General features: G+C 41.6%; 1 protein-coding gene across 3 annotated transcripts in view; it reads right to left on the reverse strand.

Annotated features, from left to right (window-relative positions):
• The window catches only part of RBPJ (recombination signal binding protein for immunoglobulin kappa J region), a 147,994-nt gene that overhangs the window by 121,522 nt on the left and 4,780 nt on the right, over positions 1-21,692 (reverse strand). For 2 of the 3 annotated variants that reach the window (XM_056490924.1, XM_056490925.1), the window contains exon 2: positions 13,840-14,022. Coding sequence is in view for 2 of the 3 variants with exons in the window: in XM_056490925.1 (XP_056346900.1) it covers positions 13,840-13,877 (38 nt within the window). In the remaining variant the exon portion in view is untranslated. Of the gene's footprint in view, positions 1-13,839; positions 14,023-20,733; positions 20,869-21,692 lie in introns of those variants that run through there. The other variant, XM_056490921.1, reaches the window with a different exon arrangement.

Genomic DNA, 21,692 nt, shown 5'->3' on the forward strand with positions numbered 1-21,692 from the left:
AAGTCTACAAAGTGCAAAAGTGACATCTCACTATTTCAAATAATTCTTTCCTATTTCAATAACTCAGATAATTTAAAATGTTTCATTGATCTCCAACAGGCTGCCTAGAGACAATTGTGAATACTCCTACAAAACTTTGTGTATTGTCACAATCTAAGATATCCAGAGGTGAAAACTGCCATCTCTTATTTCTTTAACATTGAAAAGTAAATCTATCTCCAAAAAATCCAAATTATTATTCTCTTTTGCTTTTGAAAAGTCAGATAACTCACCCACAGCAGTAACAGGACTAGTTCACCACATAAGTATATAAACAACTCCTCATTCTTTTTGATGTCTCACATCTGAGTTACTCCTTTGAGCCTCCGAAACAATTCAGCCATAATGACATTCATAAGAGAAAGTCAAAAGCTGCTCTTCATGTGAGCTTTAATTTTTCCTTCCATAGGTGCACCAGGATCTTCTTGCTCTTAGAATGATGACACCAGTGCCACCAAAGTGGCATCATCTCTTTCTCCTATGTGTCACTGAGTCTCTAAAGGTACTGCATAAAAACTTGCTTCAATCCAATCACATCTATCTTGCAAGAAATTCAACTTCTGTCAACACTAAACTTAAGGTTTAGCCTTGGTATAGTGGAAGATATTACCCTCAGTCTGCCTCCAGAGAATGGTGGGACTTTGTTCTTAGATTTTCTGAAATCTTCTGGGCCTAACCATAAATTGCAGTTCCAGGGAATGTTTGAAGGATTATGAACCAGGTTCCTAGTGAATAATGCAATATAGTGACAAAGTGACCTGGGCAGGGACATAAATTACAGGGACAACTGAATAAAAATGGCTCTTGTTCCTTGTCTAATAGTATGAGTTCATATCTCTAGCTGAAGCCACAATAGTTAATTGGTTTCTTTTTCAACACAAATAAGTTCACTTAAGGAGAGAATATACAAACATTTTCTATCAAGGAAATTTGCCACAGAAAAAAACTACTTCCTTTCTTGAAGCCGTGAGAGATTCCAGTTCCATGCCCTTGCAAGCTAAGAAACACACAAATCCTTAGAACAAATAAAACAAGAGACATCAAGTTAGATAATTCCTTAATAAAACATTTAAAGAAGTCTGAGATTCTTAGGGAGAGTTTTGTAGTAATTTGGTCAGTTAACTATGTGTTTGGACTCAAGACCTTTTGTTACACACTTTCTCTGCTTTCCACATTGTGACAGCAAAATAATTTTTATTCAAGATCACTGAAATTGGAGACAATTTATACTGCTGCATATGGAAAAGAAGGAAATATATCCTGACCTTCAGTTTCTGAATGATGGGGCAACAATTCCAAGTCTTCCCATTCCAGTCCTGCATGCCCCCAAATTGTTTCACTGGCATTTTGGCAGACATAGGTGAATGAAATAAGCTGAGGAATCCAAGCTTGAAGTCTTCTAACACCAACCAAAATTACTGCCAGTAAAATGTCTGGATCTTAAAAACTGAGGTTCATCCAAAAGAAGTTTAGGGATTGAGTTAAAATGCTGATTGAATATTTTCACAGAAAATTTTAAAACAAAATCCAACAAAAGATTTCAAGTTGAATTTCATTTGGGTTTTTCCTCATTTCATCCTGCTATGGAATTTAAGAAATTTAGTAGAGTTATGGGGACGTTTCTTCCTTCCCTTTTTTCATATCTATTGTTTAACTTACTCAACAAACTTCCTTCTAGTTTGGAAACCTAGGGAGCAACAAAACATCATGACTGTGGTGCCCTTGATAGTCATGCTGTTACAGAACAGGAAATAAGCTCTTTGTATGTGATGATAAATGTACATTATAAAATTTTATGGTACACTTTCTTAAAAGGAGGAAAGAAATAAGAATACAAAATCAAATATTTGCCCCTTATTTTTATATGAAAATTCATTTAATGTCAAGCCCCATGATGGAATTGCAACAGGATTTAAAGATTTAGTTTTAATTATCTTTCTGTTTTTTCACCTGCTATATTCACTGCTCTGTCGGAGCTGGCCTGCATGAATTGTTCTTGCACAGCACTTGCCAGAACTTGAAAATTATGGCTGAAGACATTTGAGGATCAGGACAGCTTTTACATTTGAAAAGTGAAGTGGTAGCAGCTAGGACAGTGTAATTTACCAGACCACTAGGGCCCACAGATTTCCAGTGTGTTGGGGTAATTCCTAGATTAAGTTCCTAACAATTGCTTTTTCTCATATTTGTGTCATTTTTTATTTCTGTCATCTGTATGTCCTTCTCCTTTTTACTCACTTTCTTTACCTAACCTCTTTGGTCTCAGATGGCCATCCCTCACATTTTATCAGTGTAATACCTTCAATTAAGTAACTTTACTGGCCCCAGCATTTGTTAGCTGCATGTAAAACATCTACAGAAAAATAATATTAACAGTATTTCCCTTTGTGCCTATTGTGAAATGCAAAGTATTACTCCCGAGCATCATAGCCCAAGGTCTCGGTACTACCACTTTTTCATCTTGATCACAATTCCTTACTGCAAGAATTTTACCAAAAAAATTATTAATCCCTTGCTTTTGTCTTCTGATTTCTCTCCAAAAAAGGAAATAGCCTATTTCAAGAGACCAAAGATTCCTCACTGCCCAGGAATCATGACAAATTCAGCCCTGGGGAGGAGCAGTGGCTCTACGTTAGCCAAAGTATACACTGAAATGCTGTTCTGGCACCTACAGTTTCCAAAGAAGTGTCATATGACAAAGATGTCACTTGGTACTTGATAGTTTAATCAAACCCTCAGGGACAGAAGATGTTACAAAAACATCATTCCCTTCCCAAAGTGACATCATTTCAGTATGACAAATGCATCACCCTTTCACTTTTCTGACTGGAAAGCTAACACCAAATAGTTCATCAGCAGTATCATTTCATCTTTAACAGCATTGTTTCTTGAGTGAAAAATATTGCACAAATGAAGAATATTGGCATGAGCACAGAGGTGAAAGTCAGGCCTCTGAAACAGATTGAGGCGTCTCCCATCCTACCAGCCTTTCCTCAGCAGTTGTTAAGTAGCAGGTCATTCTCAGGTCCTACTTACCTAACCATGGCATTGGCATCCTTTTACCTATCTACAGATGTTTAGCTCTCTGTCAGATCACTTCTCATATATTGAGTGCTTGACATTCTCCTTGGTTTTCCATTTAAATGTGCTCAGCTGAGGGGCAAGCTCAGTCTGGGTTTGAAGGGAGACCTCAATTCAAACCAGCAATTTGATATATCCAGAAGGCCAGGCAGGTGCTGAGGGTTTGCACTCACCTTTAACAATGGCTCTGTTTGCTGCCTGGCCAGATGATAATTTCGTCTGGCTGCACCCAAGGGACAAGAGTGTTCCTGAAGCATCTCTAGCTGTCCAGGAACACTGCCAGACTCCAGCAGCCACCCTCTTCTGGCAGAAGCATTACAATCTGGTATTCGGTTAAATTCCAGGTTTATGACCCAGAGAAGGCCCTCGGGGAGGCCTCAGCCCGGAGCAGGCAGGTGTGCCTGTCCCCAGCCCACAGGCAGACGGCAGCTCCAGCGGGGCCCTGCGCAGGCCGCAGCTGCTGCTGCAGAGCCAACGCGGCCCTGAGGGCGCTGCCACCGCCAGGGCTCCTCGTTTCACCTGCCAGGACCCCATTTCATTATCCCCTGGGCCACTGGTCCCCAGCAGCACCACAGCAGGACTGGTCTCCAGCTCCCCACAGCCCTGCCTGGCCACAGGCACCATGACCTGGGCCAGCCTGTCCCTGGTGCCCCCAGGCCGGGGTGCCCTCCTGGCAGGGGCGGTGGGACAGAGCTTGGCTCCCCAGTGCCAGCAACACCACAATCAGCACTATCCAGAACGGGGGCTCCTGCCAGCAGCCCGTCAGGCAACAAAAGCATCCTGGCACCATTTTAGCTGAGGAAAACAGAAAGAGCTCTTGGAGCCGCTGTAAAGCGCCGACAGCTACCAGTATGGCTTTCATTTATTTCTGAGAATGTCCTTACATGCAGCATTACTATGCAAGAGGTACATTTCATTGCAAACAGCTCAGTTCTTGCTTTTAGCTGGAAACTTCTTGGATATTTCAGAGGCTCTGGTTAAGTAGGGTTTGCTGAAAATGGCTATTCCAGTGGTCATGGCACACGGTGCCTGGGCCAGCACCCCTGCATGAAATCAGGATTGTCATCTCATTGGAAACCCTGCAGCAAAGAGTCAGTTTGGGAATAACACTTCTTGGGATGTGGTTGTCCCCTTTAAACGTAGTGAGAGAACATCTGACTCCAATAGCAACACAGAGCTGTCACACGTGGTCCTCTGGAAAGCCAGGCCCTTAACAAGCACACAGGCATTTAAACAAGGTGCAAGATTGGGCTTAGGCAGTATTTGCACAGAGCAAGCAAGAGACACAGCATCCACTCCCAAGGAGCACTACAGCTCCTGGCAGCACTGTGCAGACCCTGCCTGGTTCCTCCGTGGGGTGCTTGGGAAGAAGAAACAAAGCATGAGACAAAGAGGAGACACAACAGACTCTCAGCCACAAAGCTTAACAAGGGGTGAAGGAAAGCAGGGTGAAAAGATGGATTTTTGTCTTGATGTACAAACACAGGGTTTCCTCCTTTCTTGTGGAACTGAGAGGCATGCATGGTCAAATACTGTCATGGAGTTTCATGTCCCCCAGATTCCCCCACTCATACAAGCACGTTTTGTACCACAGACCTGTGCTGCTCTCTGGCACATTAGCTTCTCTCCACATGGCTGGCAGACATCATAATCATGGGTACTTTGACTGTGGTTTAGTCCCCTACCCACACTTTTCTGAGTGATAGTAGAGAGAAGAAAGGAGAGAAGAAAGGGCAAATACCATGAATCAGAGTCTTCTCCAGCAATTCTGCTTTGCATGTAAGTTCAGAGAAGTTAGAAAAGGATTTCCTCTCCTACACAGTGCCATTTTCTGCTCACTCATATCTGTAGTTTTGTCCCAAGTTGTGAGCCTATGATCTCACAACCTGCAGTCTTACCTTCACTTGTTCAGCACTGCATATTCTGCCTTGTTCTGCCCACATGACATTTAGCTCCTGGTCTTCTGACTCAAGCCATGCCATCTTGGCATAAATAGGCTACTCAACTGCACACCAGCACTCCTCTGTCTAGGAAGCCACTACACTGACTCATAGGGTTTATTATAAGGTCCATTGCAGACAGATGTTTTGGCACTCAGGGCCAACTGGAATCTACGTGGCCATTTTAGAGAAGTGCTAAGCCACAGCTGCAAGTTTATGAGCTGGGCTTTGCAACCTGCTAATTACAGGCACAGCTGAAAGCACATACAGAGGAAGCTCCTATCTGCTGGTGAGTGACCACACAACTATAGATATAGCATAAGGAAGTGAGCAACAATAAGAAAAGCAACATACAAAAATTTGCTGGAATGAAGATACCTGGTATGTTTTACTTTGATGAAGTTCAAAAATGGGAAATTCAAATTTATGAAATCCATCATGGAGGAAATAAACACGAATCACTGTAATAGGAATATTAATCATGGAAGATTGAAGGTCCTGTTTAAAATGAACAGGTAAATAAAGTAAAGGTAATAAAGACTATCAGTGGAAAGTGAAACATCACAAAAAAGCTGCGTTATCAAAATAACTGATTTTTCAATGATAGTTTGATCTGCATTAGTGGGGGAGTGTTTATTGACAAGTAGCACCTGTAGATCAAAGCAGATTGCAGTTTATCCTCTCTTTTATTAGATTAAATCAGACTATGAGTACTAAGCCTCAGGTATGGACAAAAAAATCCCATTTCAGAGGATACCATGTAAAGTATCCTCTGAGCCTTTGGAGCCTTCGGAGATTCCGCCATACTCAGACCTCAAAGGTTCATTGGTGGTTCATCTTACTCCATCCTTCTTTCTCCTCATGCTTCCCAGCATTTGATGCTGTCCTTAGTGATTAGGATATGTTTAATGTTCAGATGACTTAAATTACTCCTTCATGACTGACCATAGCCACCTCCTTCCCACCCTCAGCCAAGATGTAATACTTCTCAACAGATGAAAAGCATGTATGTCTTGTCTAAACTATGATTTACTTACACCATCCCCCCCAGAGATGTTTCAGGGTGAGGTATTTTACTTTACCCTGAAGTTAAACAGGAGCAGGTATTTAGATACAGACTTACTTCATTCCATCTTAGGGAAGAGAGAGATAGGATAACATAGGATTAACATGTGCATTATCTTACTTGTGCCTGGCACCGCCATAAGTTTTTAGTATTCTTAAACTGTTCAGGTCCCTCATCACATGGAAGAGGAAGTGCAGTCTGCTTTCTGTGATTCCTTCCATGTCCTGACTGCCTTGTAGCTTCAAGGCTGATGCTCTAAATCTTTAAATTATTTTATTCTAATTTTCCTCCCCAGAGCCTCCTTCCTCTTCCAGGCTTACCTGTAAAGCACATCAGGAAGTGGTGGTAAGACCACAAGTCTCAATACTTGAACTACTAGCCAGGCATCAGCAAGTGTCTGCCTACACACAGCTACACATCTGCAGGAAGGAAGGGGTGAAACCACCTTAGATTGAAATCACAACCTTCCTGGCTGTAGCTCACAGTGTGTTGCAAGTAAAAATGCAAAAGATATGTATAACTTGCCAAAAAAAAATGTTTCTGTCTTACCACTTAATGGTACATGGCAACTAAGGGAGCCCAAACACTGTAAAAATCGGTTTCATATAGGGCATCTCTTATGTGATGAGTCTTTATATTTTCCTATGTACCCGAATTGTATGCATCTGTTATGGTTACACATCTTCAGTGTATAAAAACAACAGAAAGTGAACAGAAACAACAACAACAAAGTAAACAACAGAAGTGGAACCAATTCACTGTCCTGCATCAAAACCATACTTTGATAATCAAATTACATGTTCAACTCTAGACCATAGAATATAAGCCCTGAGAGGTCCTGGTCCAGCCTCTTCTCTCAGGTTGCAGTGAAATCCAGAATCTCATTCAGCTTTGGGTTAGACTTGAAGAACTGCATACAGCAAAATGGTGTGTGTGGGGAAAGGGCAGGAGAGCTGCAGCCAGCACAGCGGACTGTTTTGTCTGACAGCTTTCCAGGCATAGTGTTGAAATGCCCTGAAGGTATTATAAAGGGATACCAAGGTAGGTAAGGCCACTAAATTTGATCTGTTCTGACAGTGTCAGTTCTCCACAGCTAGAGGGAGGGAAACAAAGTGTCACAGATCTCTAGGCACCATCCAGTTTGCCCATCTTATTACTTCTGGTGTTTGGATGGGTTTTTTTTAAATTATTTCTTTATTCTTTATCATAGTTGAATATTTACAAGAAGATTCTCAATTTGTTATATATATATTTTGGGTTCCTAGCCTCTAAAAAGCAAAAAAACCCCCAGCAGATCCCATATCATAAGCATTGTTCAGTCCCTCCCAGGGTCAAGCAGTCTCTCAGAGGAAGCTCTTGCATGGGGAGGACTCTGTGATGTGCAGACCCCAAAGTGTGTGCACAGCACTGGGCCAGCAGCGTGCTGAGCCACGGCTCCATTCCACGGAGACACTTTCCACATTTATTGCTCTTGATTAGAAAAACATCCCAAATTTTAGAATTGACATTTAAAACTGAATAAAGTTCCAGTTTGGTTTTATCAGGACAAACTTTAAAATAGATTGTCTATTAGCCTTTGTTACTATATTTCTTTTATGAGTGTGAGTGGGAAGCACATTAAGGAAGGCTATAAATCAAATGCATACTTCTGGTGAGGGCAGGAAATCCTTTATGTTTCATGGAAATAGAAATAAATGTGGATCTATTCATATTGTCTACATTTTAAATATCATCTGAGGCAGTATTTCTAGAAGCAAAATTATCAGAAGAAAACAGAGGAAAAAAATTCCCCCCAAAATACAGTGGTGCCTAAGCACATATTAAAAGCCATTGCCTCCCACACATATAAGACAGAAGAGGAAAAAAAAAACCAAACCCCAGCATTTTCATTTTCTTCTGTTTTTTGTGGAGGCTGGGGGATAAAAGAAACACCATGGTGCTGATATTTAAGAAAATTCTCTTAACACGGATAGCATGCCAGCATGTCCACTGGAAAATAATCTGCCCTTAGTGACTAATTCCCAACAGAAAACTTGGCTACTTGCCAAAATGTACATATCCCTTCATGTATGCAGGAAATAATTTTCAGCAAACTCAGAGCTGTCCTACCAGAATGGGAGATTCTGAGCAAGGCCCCATTGATATATTCTACTGGAATGGGTTAAAGACACTCACAGCAGCATGTTATGGATGACACTATCGAGAATTTAAATATCCAGCATAATGGTTAAGCAATTAATAAGAGCAGTTGCTAACAGTTGCACAACAGAGGAGTGTTTTAAAATTCCTGTGCTCTTTAACAATAATGCAGAGAGACTCTGTGAAGGGGAAGGGGGGGAAAGCCTGGCGTGGAAGGGACATTCCTTCAGTTCCTCTCAAAAGTTTGAAAAAACCTCTGGATAGGAAAATACTGTTGAGCAGCCAATTCTTTCCACATTTGGCTAAGCCCAATGCCCAAAATACACAGAACACTACTTCACTTTGAAAGGATTGCAATACTCCTATCTGAGTCATCTGAAAGCAAATAAAATGAGACCTAAACAAATAAACCTAATTGTGCATGGAAACAAATCCAGCTCTCCAGCTTGGCCATGGCTTTGTTTTTGTTAGTTTAAAGCCTACATATGCAGTTTTAGTGGCATCAGGAGTTATACAAATATTGACAACAAATTGCCAAATGTTGTTTTTTTCCCTTCAGTGCACAGTGTAAAGAAGCTGGGGTAATGCTTCTAGGAACCTTCCCCACTGCACTGAACCAAATCACAGCTTGATGGGATCCACTCCAGCCTCTTCTCTGAAGAGTAGACACTAATGAGATTGAGGTTGTTGATTGTTATCGTCAGAGACTTTTATTTTTCACTCATGAACTCTGCTGAACACAAATCCAGGCTTTCGAAACGTAGCTCAAATGTTTGCACCATAGCCAGGGCATTGTCACATGCTCTGTCCTCCACCCCGTGATTTGTTGCTAGTTTGTGTCATCCTTAACCTGCTTCTGGTGGTTTGGCCAGGAGAGAAACAAATAATGATGACAACTGAGAAAACCAAGCTGCTCTCTGACATCGTTCTTTTAAAATGCTATTGCTACTTGCTGGCTGTGGAGAAGGGGCAGTCGCCTTGAGATAGAAATCACTCATGAAATCCTGCTGTCATCTGTCAAAGGTAGATTTCCATCAAGTTGGTCTGAATCCTTAGCAGCTTGCTAGGAAAAATGAGAATATGTCAAATCTTGATCTGTCACAAGCCAAAGTTAAAAAATAGATATTTACATTTGACTTTTAAATGAAGCCCAGACTTTTCTCTCACAGAGAGCCAATAAATTAACACATTTTCTTCCTCTTTGCTTCATGTTCACAAAACACCTACAACTTTTATTATTCTATCTGGCTGGATAACAAGGTTTTAGTTTTGCAAAACCATAAACTTTTAGTACCAGCAAAAAAGAAAGAGGAATTTTAGAACTGGATAAAGACTCCAAGAGACTCATGCATCGTCCTCAAAAGCCCAAGAGTTAAGACACTTATCTGCAAAATACAACACTTATCTACAGTACTGGAAAGATTAATTGATATTTCTGTTTCTTCTTATTCATCCAGAGAACTTACAACTTAGTCTTGTACATCTCAGTGATCACCTAATGATTAGGTTATTGAACTCCCTATAATATACTTCTCTTTCTCTCCTTTTTATCAGAAATTTTATTCTACACATAAGAAACTCCCCAAAGAGTTGCATCACAAGTACCATGAAAAGTTTTAAGATCCAAGAAAAGGATCTTAACCTTTTCATTTCCAAGAAAAGTTTTAGTGTTAAGATCCTCAGCAAAAAAAATATTCTTGACTAATTGTAAACCTCATAGCTTTGACTGTTATACTATCCACTCTTCAGTTATTATAGTGTTACCTGCTCACCATATACAGGAAGACCTCAGTGTATTCAGGAAGCCACGTGCAGAAGCATCTGCAAAGGTTTTCTGTACTGCATTGCTTATCAGAGTGCAAGAGTCCCCCAGCACTTGCACAGTAAAAGGCGGATCACTAAGTCACTGAAAGGGATAGTGGAAAGGCATGAGAACTTGGGGGGTTGTGAGAAAGAGAAGGAAAAAGGATCCTCTCTATTTAACTAACTCTGGACCTTCCTAAAAAAACAACACAATGCTTGGGACTGTTCATGCTGTGAGCAAACACTGAAATATGACAAGGCATCAAGGCATGTTGTGTTACATGATATTCAGGCAGCTGCTGTGATGGCAGTTTCAATCCACCAACTGGCGCAATGAAACAAATCTGAAATGTAAAAGCTAGATTTCCACCAAAATATTTCATTAATATTACATGCATGCAAGTCAGGGAACTCAGACTACTAATCCCCACAGCTACCCTAAGTCAGCCCTGAAGGACAAAGCAACAACACAGCTGCACAGATGGGGGCTCAGAAAGTATTGTAGGTTTCAGTTTCCTGACTGAAGTATGCAAAATTTTTCTATCAGTGTTTTGTTGGCTTATTTTCTTTGAAATTTGTTGAAGGGGGAAAATACATTGTTTTTCAGAGGAATGTAAGTATGAAATGACTGTATAGCAACATATGAAGATAGCCACAGATAGACAAATTTGTGTTAACACCTACAAGTGGAAAGTTTCACCCTGCGGAACAGAACTTAGCAATATGTTTTAGGTCAGAGAAGGAGAAGAGAGCTCAATCTTCTTCTGTCCTTGACTGCAAACTAAGAGCCAAAGAGCTTCCACAGCATATGCCACCCCTGAAACCTGGCCTGCACTTATAACCATCCCATACCTGTCACTTGGAAGCTCCCCCAGCCAGTCTGTCAGCACAGAGTTGGTTGGCATGAGCCCCCATACCAACAGAACCTTGGTTACTCAGCTAAAATACCCTGCAGGTCCCACACCATGGGGCAGGAGGTTGACCTATCCCCAAAAGTCATCCAGCAAGGCAGAAGAAAGACTTCCAAGTGAAAGAAGATAGGAAGGAGGTGAGTAGGTTTTGTCTGATTTAGTAAAACACCTTTTCTTCATGGAGATGTCCATCCAAATCACTTTCAAATTTCACTAGATTAAAGCAACAGGGAATAAGTAGAAAGGAAAGCAGCATCTGAAGCTGTCCATAAAACAGGATTCGTGTGGGTAACAGATCAGTAGATGTAAAGGGCACCTCAGCAGCCTGCTCTCTCCTCATGTCTGTTTTTCTCACACACTCACCCACTCTTCCCTGGGCTGGGCACCTGCTTGTCCACTGAGGCAAGTCAATTAAAATCAAATTAAAACTACAATTATCACAGATAGGAAGGAGACTCAGCTTCTACTTCCAGCTGGAACTGCACAGGGGCACTGAGTGCTGTCCCTCCTGGCTCTCCCTCCCACCAGCTTCTGCACCCCCAGGTCCCATGATGTGAGAATGAGAGTCTCCCATCACAGCACACAACCTGCCCGTGAGCATGACAAGGCAACTGTCATTTTCCACCCTGGCTGCCACTGTGGGTAGTCATGTTGGTGTCTGCTCACATTTGCATGGTACTGGATGCTGTGGAGTGTGCAAACTGTTCCACATGGCATGTGGAGGGAAAGAGCCACATTAGCAGTACATTACAAAGCTGCATATATGTTATCATATAGAGCCCCTGGTCTGTGTTTGTCTTAGCATGCCTACTAGAAGGAGAAATGAGAAAAATCCTACTTCTCAGTTCATGAAAATGCAGGAAGAGTGGCTGCTAGCAAGACTGTGTGCTTTATCTTGGGATTTCTACCTGTCACCCTTCTGCTTGGTATCTGCCACATGCTTAACTCCCCAAAAGTCTTAATTTTTAATTTAAATAGCTTTTACTCCTTAACTTTCTAGGCTACCTTCTTGTTTTATATCTGATCTTTTGCAGATAATTAGTTGACTGCTTTTTCTGACACACTGTCAAGTTATTTACCTTGCTGAAGTGACTTAAGTTCCTTCCCCCACGCCCCCATCCACCCCCTGTCTGTCTGGTTTCCCCCTCTAGTCTAGCTGAAGTGACAAACTCTCTCCCCTAGCCAAACATTTGTTTTTACAAGGTATTTTTATACCATCACCTCTTCTCTGCATCTCCCCCGCCCACCCACCACAAACATATGCTGTAGTGGGAGGATATACTGGTTTCACATAATTTGCAATGTTAAGGTGACAAATTTCCCCTCCTTCAAATATTTTTTTTTTTAAGATCTGGTTTGTAAAATGCAAATGGTAATGGGTTAGTTTCTCTTTGCCTTTTTTACCCTGTGCATGGTGATGTCCTTCTTCGCTTCGAAGAAGTCAGTGGAAGAGAAAACAAAAACCACTTGATATATATTATTCAAAACCTATTTATGCTATAATAAGATACAAAAATAGACAAAAATATTGTCTAGATTGATAGATTTTTTTATTCATCCCAAGAAATACAGGAATTATTATAATTTCTGAGAAAGTAGGCAAATATAACCACTTTACTGACTTCATTAGGTGGTCACAGTCTGTTTTTCTCTATATTAAGATCCACATGCAGTCACATTCATGCAGTAAAAACAACCTCAAGCACACTAAGCTTCAGGCTTGGAACCATGGAAAACATGACTGTGGCCTTCATCATACCCAATTAGGGGTACATGTACTCCACAGTGTTTCTGGTGTGGTGGATAAATGCCTAAGCCAGCTTTAAAGCAGGCAGGAACAATCTAGTTAAAACAGCACAGAGCCCAAACTGGGCTCAGCCACTCTAAATATTTACCATAGTCTGAGCTGGAGGTTGCAGGGACACGCATAGTACTACAACTGGAGAACTTCCAGTACCTACATTCACCACTGCAATGCAAGGTCTGGTGTGCTAAACATCCCGGTCATTCTAGCAGCATACATGCATGGAATGGGCCAAATGAAGATTGTTTATAAAAACACTGAGTTTATGTGGCAGGATGACTGAAAAATGCTTTTTATATGGAGATTGTATCTGTTCAGCACACACCATTAGCCTTTTTGAAGTGGGATAAAGTCTTATTCCTCATTCTAAGACCAAATTTAATACTATTCCAGAATGCAATCTGCATTTTACTTCCCATTTTATGAAGAACTTTTTGTGCAGTACAAAACAACAAAAAAAGTATGCACCAATAATGCATCCTCGTTAATCTACTTGTGACTTTGTCTTATATAAGAAGGGCAAAGAAAGATAAATTTGAAAAACAAAACAGAGTAGGTCAACTCACTGCCAGCAGCAGGGGAACAAAATGGGAAAGTCCTAAACAGTGAAATTTATTTATACTGTGCAGCAACAGGCTCCAGAGGACAAATTGTTAGCAGAAAGAGCCACTCATAGCACACGCAAAGCTTCTCTCAAATCAAACAGATACGGCTGTCACTGTGGGAAGCCAAGGAGCAGAGAGAATGAAAGGGAGAGGAAAAAACCCTCTCCACAGACTGAAAACATTTTGTAGTTAAGGGACTCAGAGTAGAACATGGGTAGTGCCTTCAGTTTCACTGTGGTTCTAGGAAGGTCATCTGAGGGAAATGTCTGCAGAAAACCACCAGGCGTGAGCTAAGCACCGAGAAGGGAACAAGCAAGTTTCTCAGTAAAATGTGTGGAAGATGGAAGGAACTGGTTGTCTACTCCAAGAATTTTCAGAATTGCCTCTTTTTTGTAAGTTGAGGAAAAACGAGTAGAGGGCCACACTAGACCATGAGAGAGGAGCCACTCACCCCAGTTGTCCGGGGATAGTTTGGCAAGGAAGAGCCATCCTCCAATCATTCTGGAGCTATCAGCCTCCAGGGCTCTGCTGGAAATAGTTCAGGGCAGTGCAGCTCTTCTGGCTCTTAACTCATCGCCAAACCCCTGGCACATACTCAGAAGCAGGTGATATTTACTTGGCAGCATGTTCTTTTCTAGAAAAACAACATGAAATCCTTGCATTAACACCCTCCTGTTGGCCAAAGACACAGCCCTTTTCTGTATGTCAATGCAGGTTAACAAGTGACCTCTGCATCTCAAAAGAATCATCCAAAGTTGTATCTGCTGGTCCATGAGGAAAATATGCACACATGTGAAGAGACTATTTCTCTCCCTTCTGGGTCACTGGATATTTTCCTGTATTAGACTGAACATTCACTCAGCAGTTGGACATGGCACAACCTAGCCTGAACCTATTCTCACTAGTGACAAACTGCACAATATTTCACTTTTCCCATTTCTCTCCCCTCAAAAGCAGCAGTAGAAAAGAGAAATGTATGTTTGGGATTGACCTTTTGTCTTCAGTCTAGGTCACAGATCTTCTTGCCTCCTAAAAATAAGACAAATGTATTTTTATACTGAAGTGACCATAGCTCATGTGTACCTACCTGAGCTAGCCAGGCAGTGGCCTGCTCAGGTCCTGTTACCAATGTAATTGCACCAGCATGAGCTTGGCACCAGCTGCAGAAACCACCTATGTAGTTAAGGAAATGGTTGGCCAAGCAGCCACAGCAGTACCAAACTCAGTGTAAGCTATGTGGACGGCAGCAACCAAAACCTGGCTGCAAATACATCTGCAAACACAGGTATTAGCCTATCTTACTTAATGTTTTCAAAATGTTCAGAGATTCTGTGTGAAAGATGCTGCATCAGCACAAAAGCATTCCCCAAGCAGTAAACATATTTGGCTGGATCACTGCCTTTGGTTGAGCTCTGCAGTCATTTATTGCATGTTTCACCTTCTTGTGGAACAGATGCTGCTTGCAAGGAGCCAAATAGACTCTCAGTCCTCCTGAGATACCTCTGGCTAACAGCATGCGTAGCTTTCCTCAGAGGCCAGCATGTCACTGAACAGTTGGTTTACTCTAAAACACTGCAGGCTGTAGGTGTTTCCAGCTGCATCATGAGGTATTTGTGTCAAAACCCATGTTCCTGAGGAGCCTGTGTAGTCTGAGCCATGTTTTATACCTGCCCCAGGAGCAATATATTTATCTTAAAGCAGTTCTTTCTGTATCACAAACCAGAAAATTTAGAGAGAAATGACCAGCTCTTCAGGGAAAGTCTGAAGTAGAGTCAATGCAGAGGCTTTGAGAGTTCATAACACTGCTCATCTTATGAGGAGAACATCTCTTTGAGAACAGGGAAGGATATGAAGAAAATTATAAATAGAGGAAGACCACAAGGAAGTCAAAGGGTGCTGGACAGTCAAGACATACACAATGAAAAAAATGCAAACACTGGCTGGAAAAGCACTGAGAAATTTATATGTCATTCAAAACACAGTAAGCCAATAAAAATATTCAAAGGCAAAGATAGATATGGCGGGAGCCAAAGGAATTTTTGCTGTAGGACTGACAGAGGACTGAATGGAAAGTAAAGAAAGCAGGATTGCTGCAGGCTGTAGTAATTTGGCTGCAAGAAGTCCTGTCTGAATCATACTGCTCACCACATAGCAGGCAGTGCTAGAGATGAGGTCTGAGAGCACCATGAAGCTACAAAAGAAAGAGATGCTGGAGCAACCTTTGAAATAGACAACATTGCTCCTCAAAATAATGGAATAGGTTAAGGAAATGCCTACATTCTGTATAAAGTACTTTGGGAGAAGGTGAGCCAGACTCTTACTGGTTTAGACATCTGTACAGTTTGGTTACTGCCACTGTCTGCAAAAGAGCTGCTCTCAGTTTACACCAGCTTAAGCCTTGTACCACCCTCTGTGCTCACTATTGTCCATCTTAGGTTTAACCATGTAACAGCTTCAAGAAAGAGTAGAAAGTCATGCCAATCCAGTCAGGAATTCCTCTGTGCTCTGTCCTGCTCAGAGAAGTTTTGGATATCACAGATAATGACAGATGGTGGCACATACAGACTCCTGTGCTAAACTAAAGCCCAGCAGCTGAGGGTCTCCCTATATATCTGAGAAGGCAGACTCACATCTATTGTTCCATTTCAACTTTTGAAAGTTTAAGGAGAAAGAGCTTGGGGTTGATGATAGTTTGTTTGTGTTTTTAATCTTTAGCCAAACTGTTTTCCTTTATTTTAACATGCTGTATTTGCCTGGCCAGTTTAGTATAGATACAGGTTTCTTTCTTCATGCCCTACCAGACTATCTCAGGCAGCTTGCCCCACTGTAAACAAAACAGAATAGAAATATCACTACCTTTTATTCAAGGCTGAACAGTAGGAGCTGCTTCCACAAGGGTAAGATACACTCAACTAGGTAAACCATATCTGCTCTATGTGACAAGAAGCTCCCCATCATCCCTGGGCTCTGCACCTGAGGAGTTGTTTGCCTCAGTGTAATGCAGAAAAAAAGTTCTTGCACCTGCACCACACTGCGTCTAAGAACACAACCTGCTCCAGGACTCACACTGCCAAGCTGAGCTCCAAGAAGTGAGGAAAAGCAGAGCACCACTTAAGGAACTGACATGATGAACAACAAACAGAAGTGTGATTGTGGCTAAAGGTAAACTGAGGAATCTATTCTTATGTGTATCTATGTGTTCAAGAAAAAGCTCTTACTCCATTTAACAGGCAGTATTCAGTGACTGACTTGAGGATTACCCTCTCTTTAGATAAATATATAACATGAAGTATTAACAGGAAGCAAGGAGTGGGCAGAAAGCAAATGTGTCTGGTAACCATGGCCACTCATGTAGTCTGTACGAGTCTGGTGCACCAATAAATGTGTAAAAGTGACAACAGATTTTGCAGGAGAGAATTGATTACCCAAAGGCAAGTAAGGTGATCTTGTCATTGGTACACTCTACAGGCACATGGAAGACTACCAGGGACTAAAACTTGGATCCTTTGCATCCACATGAGTGTTGTAAACACCTAACCATTGGCTAGTTTTGGGGAGGGCACACACATCTCCATATCTTTGCACAACAAAACCTTCAAAAGATTTGTTTTCATCCCTGTGTAAAGAAAGGAACATAATTTTAAATCTCAGAATTTCAACGATTGTTTACGACACATGTTTGTAAAGAAAATAGTGCAGTTACGTCAAAGTTTGTAATTTACCCTTACAGTACAAAGGTAAAGAGCCTTCAAACTAGACTATTGAACTAAGAGCCAACCACAGCTACATTTTAACCCTGCATTCAAAAAAACAAAACCACCAAAAAAAAAAAAAAAAAAAAAAAAAAAAAAAAAATTTGACCGTAACTATAAGGAGGCCTACTTGCCCCATCTACTGGCCATTGAGAAGATTGGATTTATACTGCAATTAAAAGCATTACCACTGAGGCCACAATTCAGTCCATACTCAGGTTATCAATTCTAAATTTAAACACATACATAAGTGCTACTGAGGGTACTAAGCACATAAATGCTCTACCAAACTGGAGCCTGAGGCCAATTATTTAGCATGAAATAACAAACAAAGATAAAAATGTATTATTTTCAAAGGGAATACTAGGGCAGTTTATTCAGTAACACTAGTTTGTTAACCTTGAAAAATTAAATAAATATTCCCTCTTCTGTTCTGAATTGGGCCAAGGTAAATTAATGCTATTAATGCTGTCACAAAGCAGCCATATGTACTGCAGCTCAGTAAGGTCATCACAAGGTTACCATGCCATCTTACAGATTTTTAAAATGTCTGGTTAATAAATAGTTACATAGCAAGTAAGGTTTCCCTAAAGGCCTGTTGACCTTATATTTCTCTTCTCTGCATACAGTGAGTCCATCTGTCTGAAGAGGGTCTATTCCTTTGAGGAGCAGGCAGATATCTAAAGGGAAAACAAAGCTTGGGTTGACTTGATGAGACCATTTACACTACCCTAGGAGGAAGACTTGCTGGATTTCTCTCTTTTAGCACATGCCTCACTCTCATCATGCTCTTCAAGGGCAGTGCCTGTGCTAGTACTGTAGCATCCCTCTGCCCCCTGACCTCCCATGCTGGTTGCAGGTTCAATCAGACGTGCCTAGAGAAGAGCTGCAGCTAAGGGAAAGACTATCAATTACCCTGGTAGCAAACTTCCCACCAGGTAACCCAATATCTGCAAGCTGACCCACCATGAGACCTTACACACACCCATCGTCTCTCCATGTGACCCCAGCCAGCCCCTGACAGTCTGCTTAGGCAGATACTCAGTATGCAGCTTTATTTCCTGAAAGGCACACAAGCCTCCTGCTCAAAGAACTTCTGAGTCTTATAGATTCTAAGCAGAAACAGGATTATCAGCATGTCTATCTAGGCCCAGGCATGAAAGTTCAGAGAGGAGTTATTGTCACACCACAACAGAGAATGATGAACCACCTTCTTCAGCAAGCAGAGCTCAACATTGTCTTCAGGAAGTACAGGTGCAACCCTCTGTTTTGAGGAGCTGTAACCCGAGTTACCCAGGAAACTCTGAAAGAATGAAATGGCCACAGCAGGGAATATACTGTAAAGGAGGAAAGGAACAGCATCCCATCCCCACTGAGGCTCATTCAACTCAGAGGAAAAAATTTGAGAAACTACTATAACTAGATTTAAATATATCATTTCTGTAACAGACAGGAAAAGAAATCATTGGCAGTAGATCTAGGCCTGCTGGTAAACCAAGTGATGGGTTGTACATGAAATTTCATAAAGTACAAGCACTACTCTGAGAATCATCACAAAAGGTTTGCTTGGCCTCCTCCTAGAAGTATATTTCAGGATAAGTTTTGCCTTAAGGGGATGGTCAAATGTTCCAGAAACCACTCATGGTCAAACTCTAAAATGCAAAAAAATATGGACAACAGTGCCTTGGTGCAAATGCTTGCACAACATCACAATTACAGTGTAAGCTGTGATCCAGCATTTCTAGATGACATCCCTAGAGGTCACAAAAAGGGCCAAGAGACTTTTCATCTGAAGCATGTAACATCTAACACCTCAGTTATCTAGGGACTGATGAAAAAGAAACACTGGCAGGGTCCAGAAGTATCTGCAAGGAAAACCCACTGAAGACAGGTCCTAAGGACTACCTCTCCAAGTTCTCTGAGCATCACAAGCCTGCTGAGAGGTTCCTCACAGGCACACAACCACTTGGCATACTTACACTAGACATCAGGTGAAGCAAACAGCTGACAGCTAGGGTGTCACCTGGGACAGTGCACAGAGATGAGAACTACAGGCACTGCCCAGAACTGCTTGCAGTGCAAGCTGGTTTCCTAAAGAGCAGGTGTTTTGGGAGTCCTGTATCTAAGCTCACCTGACTTCCTCAATAATTCCTCATCTGCATGGGACAAGTAGCATCACTTAAGAGTACTTCAATTCTTCACCCTATAAAACACTGAGTAGTAGACGAAAGGCCAGTATTTACACCTGAGAAAATAGGCACCAACTCTGCCTGGGCTTGTGAATTGATGCACAGCTCTCCATGAAAAGACCCATGAAGAGACGTGCATGAAGATCCTCCCAGAGAAATGTAACTCCCAATAGCTCAGGATTCCTGCCTCCTGAGAGGATGCACAACATTCAGATCCCTGAGCTTCAACCTTGTTGTGCTGGGATGATCCCCAGAGAGCAGCTGCTCATGCAGAAGCTGCTAGAAAACAAGCCATAGCAGAAACTGTGAAAGAGTATCTGAAGAAAGATGCTGAAAGGATGCTGGCCCATTTTTAATGGCCACAGAGAAGTAATGCTCTCAAAAACAGCCTCCACGGACAAGAGTCAGACTTCACTAATTCTCTAGTCCCTCGTGGCAGACACCTTTGACAGACCAAGTTCTGGCTTATTAGGCTAGGAAAACCCACTCTGTTCCCTGTACAAAACCAGATTTAGACATCTGACTTACATCATGGGCCCAAAGCTTATTTTATCAATCCAAGCTGATAAATAATCCTCAAACTGGAAAAAGCAAATGGCAAGAGCTTTGAATATATACCAGGCTCTAATTGAAAGCTACAACGAAGACTGCAAATAAACCTTTTGTTCTTTCTTTCTTTCTTATTTTCATCAATGTACATGAGACAATCCTTATCCCACAACTTCCCATCTCTGCCCCATTTTCAGTGCTCAGAAACAATCCTCAATTCTTATTTGAATTGCATTTGACAGATTGAGGACCCTTTTCTCCTTTTGTAAAACAAGGTGAATGAAGCAACCTTTTTCTTCATTGTGAATAACTATATCATTAATTATGTTATTTACATCCTTTGAGAAGTGAAAACATAGCACTGTTCTCTGAGAGAATTTTCTTGGTTACATAACAGAACTAAATACAAATTGTCTTGCCTTTTAACTTTTTCCTGGGAAGAAAATATACATTCTTCAGCTGTGAACTTAGATTACTGCTTTGTTTTGGAGGTTCTGTTTCATTCTTTTTTGGTCTACTAATAGGAATAATGCAGAAGAAAAATGCAGTCTAGTGCAATCTACAGACTGAATCACATATTTTATATCAAAACAAAATTTGTTTCACTGGAAAATAAACAGTCCAGAAAATGCTAAATAAGAAGTTTCACTCTACATCTAGACACCTACAAATAGGCAATTATCCAGCTGACTAGTCCCTGTTTTGTGGGGTCTTCTGGAGTGCAGGAGTAATTATATCTTTAGCAGTAGACATACCAAAATTCAAGACAAAAGAAACATGCAAAGCAACTAGTAGTAGCACTTCTTGCTACTACCACAAGGATTAAAAATATTCTTAAACATGACACTCACTCACCAGGAAATAAACATCAGAAGGAACTGGAAATCTCTGCTTTGCCACCACTCAGCTCTGACACTGTTGCTTTCCACCTCCTTGCAGAAGTCCAGCAGCACCTTTCCAAGCACCACCTGCATCAGGGACACTGTAATGTCCCACAGGCTCAGCCAGCTCACTTTGACATAAAACTAGGCACAGGTCCTGGAATCAGCCCAGGGGCTGAGTCCCAGCTGGCACATCTAAAATGATTTCCAGCCCAAGGGAAATAAGAGAGGAATGTTTGGAAAGACCTTGTGTGTGGAGACTTTACAAATATGAGTAGCCCTCCCTTAGAGAACTAGAAATACTGATTAGGCTGAAGAGCAATAGATGGTGTGGACTGTTTGAGGTGTACTGGAGGAATGATTCTCTTGTTGTGGACTGGGCTGGGCTGGGCTGAGGAGCCCCCATTCCTTTGCTGGTGAGTTTGCACAAACACAACTGTGGCTCTTGTTTTGCTGGATGGAGAGAGAGAGATGTGACTACCACTCATGCCCCCTGCATGGTTGCCTTCCCTCTGACAAAGCCCTTCTGTCAGTGAGGCTTCAAAGAGAGTATGGTTGACCAGTTCACCCAGGATAGCTCCTCACCTCCCCTCTTCAGACACCTCTTCGAAAGCCTGCTTCATCCATAATTTCACTAGGAGCCCATTCCTTCATCTGCAGTGGGAAAAGCAAATAGAGCTCTCTAGATCTTCTTTGCTTTGAATGAAAGAGTTCATAGAACAGGCCCTGCTCAGGTAAAGACTGAGATTTCACCATGACCTTCCACTTCCTTAAAAATTATACAGGCTGAATGGAGCCTCCTCACCAGACAGATGAATCCAGTCACCAGCATGTAGATCCCAGTGTCGGTGCCCTCAAGAGAGAATAGAGACTTACTCTAGCACTCATTTATTATTATGCACAGAAAAGGAACATAGGTGAACTCTTGAATCA

The sequence above is a fragment of the Oenanthe melanoleuca genome, chromosome 4, assembly GCF_029582105.1.
Source record: "Oenanthe melanoleuca isolate GR-GAL-2019-014 chromosome 4, OMel1.0, whole genome shotgun sequence".
In the NCBI taxonomy this organism is placed as follows: Eukaryota; Metazoa; Chordata; class Aves; order Passeriformes; family Muscicapidae; genus Oenanthe; species Oenanthe melanoleuca.